Raw genomic sequence first — 2,773 nt, 5'->3', positions numbered from 1 at the left:
CATGTCATCTCATGAGGAGGCTGGTCATGGGGTCTGGGATCCCGCCCAACCACTGAACTTAACCAAATCCACCGCCAAAGCCTCAGGTTCTCTAACACAAGTGGTCCAAGTGCTAATACTATCCACAATCTCACTGTTAAACAGCCACCAACCATGCCACCAGCAACAGCAGACCAGACCTTTAAGGTGTCAGAAGCCAGGTTGCACTCACAGCCCAGAGCTAATAGTGAGCCGAAATGAGAGCCTGTGTGGCTGCCGCTGACAGAGTTTAATGAGAATTGCCCACTCGGCCTGCTATTAGCAGACAGCATCTGGGCAGAGGCCCCCAACCCAGCCCCCCTGCTCTTCCCCAACCTGGGGCGGGATGGACTTCCTCAGCTGCATGCACAGCACCTCGTCGATGTAGATGGTGTTCTCCTTGACTTGAATCTCCTCCTGCAGGGCAAGCTGTCTGCGGTTCAGCCCCTTCAGCTCCACCCGAGCTTGGGCTAATGTGTCCTTTAATCTAAGAGGCAGGAAAGAATATTTGGGAACAAATTAGCACTCTGAATCTCTTTCTTTGGGGAAGAAAAAAAAACCCACCCCAAAACCTATCTATGCATTCAATAGAGAATCCTCTCTGCTGCACAGAGATGTCAAATGGATGGCTAGGGGCCAGATGCATCACACTTCATTCCCATGAATGACATTTAAAAACTCAAATTGTTAGCTAAATACCAGGATTGGGGGCTTTTTAGAAAAAAAAAATAAAGCACTGGGACCAAATTCTTCCTTGGCAGCAACTGGCTAGCTTTGGTAGAGACGGAAGTCAAGTTAGGAAACAACCAATCAAACATTATAGACAAAGACACCCTCACTCCACCTGGCCTCACTCAGGACCACACAGCCTGCCTCTGTTTACAATCTGCCTTTAAATCAAGCCCACTAGTAACTGTCTGGTGACTGGCATACAGTTTTTGGTTGAACTATAACTGAAAAACAAACAAACAACAAAATAACTATGTTCAAATCCTAACTAATCCCTAGGACCTGTGAGCATGACCTTGTTTGGAAAGAGGGTCTTTGCAGAAGTTACTAAAATGAGGTCATAGCTCAATGGGCTCCAAGCCATAGTGGTGTCCTTATAAAAGAGAAGGTGGGGGGTGGGGGAAGAGGCCAGGCAGACAGGAAGAACAGGCTTGTAAAGATGCATCCTCAAGTCAAGGAGTGCCCTGGGCCACTAAAAGCTGGGAGAGAGACAAGCACAGGCTTCCTCTCCAGAATTCAGAGGGAGAATGGCCCGGCCAACCCACTGATATTTTAATTTATTTATTTTTCATTTCAATGAACATCTACAGAGATTTTGGAATTCCATTCATTCATTGTTGCACCCTTCTCCCCGCCTCCCCCCGTTTGCTCCTCTCCTTGAAAAGCAAAAGAAAAACTCCCCCATTGGTACACAATCCCCCCGCACCTCCCCTAATCCCAACCCCAACCCCAAATATAATCCACTCTGCAACCCTCATTGCATACTCCTACGATAAACATAATGCCCTAAAATATAATACTTTTAAACTATTCTCTCCCCCATAGACTTCAATGCTGTAAACATATTTCATCCAGTTTTTCTCAGTCTTACACCTGCTGTTTTAAGCCACCCAATCTGCGGTTCAGTTTATTACTGAAAGCCTAGGAGGAGACAAAGAAACCCACCTTGTAATGTTGTGGCTGATGTCCTGGACCTCCTTGATCAGTCTATACTGCGCGTTGTCGCGACACAGCTCCACGTTCGGCCGATGCGTCCTGGTCTCCAGGCGCGTGTGAGCCACCTTGGCGGGCCCTTCTTGGTCAGTGATGGCTTTTTCGAGAGCTTCAATGTTCTTCTCCTGGGAAGCAATCTCTTCCATGACCTTACAAGGATCAGAGAGACCCAGCTTTGCTCTCCAAGATGTCTCGCCAGCAGACATCGTAGGAGTTCTACAAGTCGGCTGTGATGACGTAGGTCAGGGAGAGGCACCCCCAGATTTCTATCTAAAGCAGGACAGCAAAATCCATCTGATCTCTCTTCCTGAGAATAGTGGTTGCTAGTAGCCGACCAGCCTGAGACCCTCACAGTCATGACCAATCACTGTTAACTCGTCTCTACCCAAACAATTCAAATTCCTTCAAGAACATCTGGAGGTCAGGGGTCACTCCTCCACAAACAAGGCTGTTGGTCTACTCTGGTGGTTGTGGTGATGGTGGTGTATCGTAGACTAAGAACTACCCATAGCTGACCCTCCAGTGGGATTTCAGAGGCAACAAAAAACAGTAAAGGCTCTTTACTATGGTTGAAAGTACCCCTGTATCTTGGCCAGAGAGCTTCCCCCATCCTTATTAATTCCACCTACTCCTGGTGATGCAGTGTACTCAGCTGCTACTCAAAAGGTTGAAGGTTCAAATCAGCCCAGAAGAACCTCAAAGGAAACGTCTGGTAGTCTACTTTGGAAAACAGCCTCTGAAGTTTAGTTCAACTCTGGCATTTGTCAGTTGTCAAGAGTTGGAATCAACTCTGTGGACACTTGGTTTGCTTTGATCAGTATCAGCTTCTAGCATCCTGGTGAAGGAGGAAGAGCAGTTCAATCCTGGTAGTGGTGTTATTTCTGAGGGCAGCTTTTGTGCTCAAAAAAAAGATTACTTAGGAGTCACTTGGACTTGATATATTTCAGTTAACAGATGCTGCCCTGGACGTGCTCACCAAGTTGTGCCAAGAAATCTGGAGAACAACCACTTGGCCAACTGACTGGAAGAGATC

General features: G+C 47.1%; 1 protein-coding gene across 1 annotated transcript in view; it reads right to left on the bottom strand.

Annotated features, from left to right (window-relative positions):
* Nucleotides 1–266: 266 nt before the first annotated feature.
* The window catches only part of TEKT1 (tektin 1), a 38,692-nt gene continuing 36,185 nt past the window's right edge, over nucleotides 267–2,773 (bottom strand). The window contains exons 6-7 of the mRNA XM_006899765.1: nucleotides 1,693–1,889; nucleotides 267–505 (exon numbers count right to left, since the gene is read on the bottom strand). Of these exons, the coding sequence (XP_006899827.1) occupies nucleotides 298–505; nucleotides 1,693–1,889 (405 nt within the window). The 3' untranslated portion in view covers nucleotides 267–297. The remainder of the gene's footprint in view (nucleotides 506–1,692; nucleotides 1,890–2,773) is intronic.

The sequence above is a fragment of the Elephantulus edwardii genome, unplaced genomic scaffold (genome assembly GCF_000299155.1).
Source record: "Elephantulus edwardii isolate Elephantulus edwardi_28Jun2011 unplaced genomic scaffold, EleEdw1.0 scaffold00267, whole genome shotgun sequence".
Taxonomy (NCBI): domain Eukaryota; kingdom Metazoa; phylum Chordata; class Mammalia; order Macroscelidea; family Macroscelididae; genus Elephantulus; species Elephantulus edwardii.
This window is presented reverse-complemented; position numbering and strand designations above follow the sequence as displayed.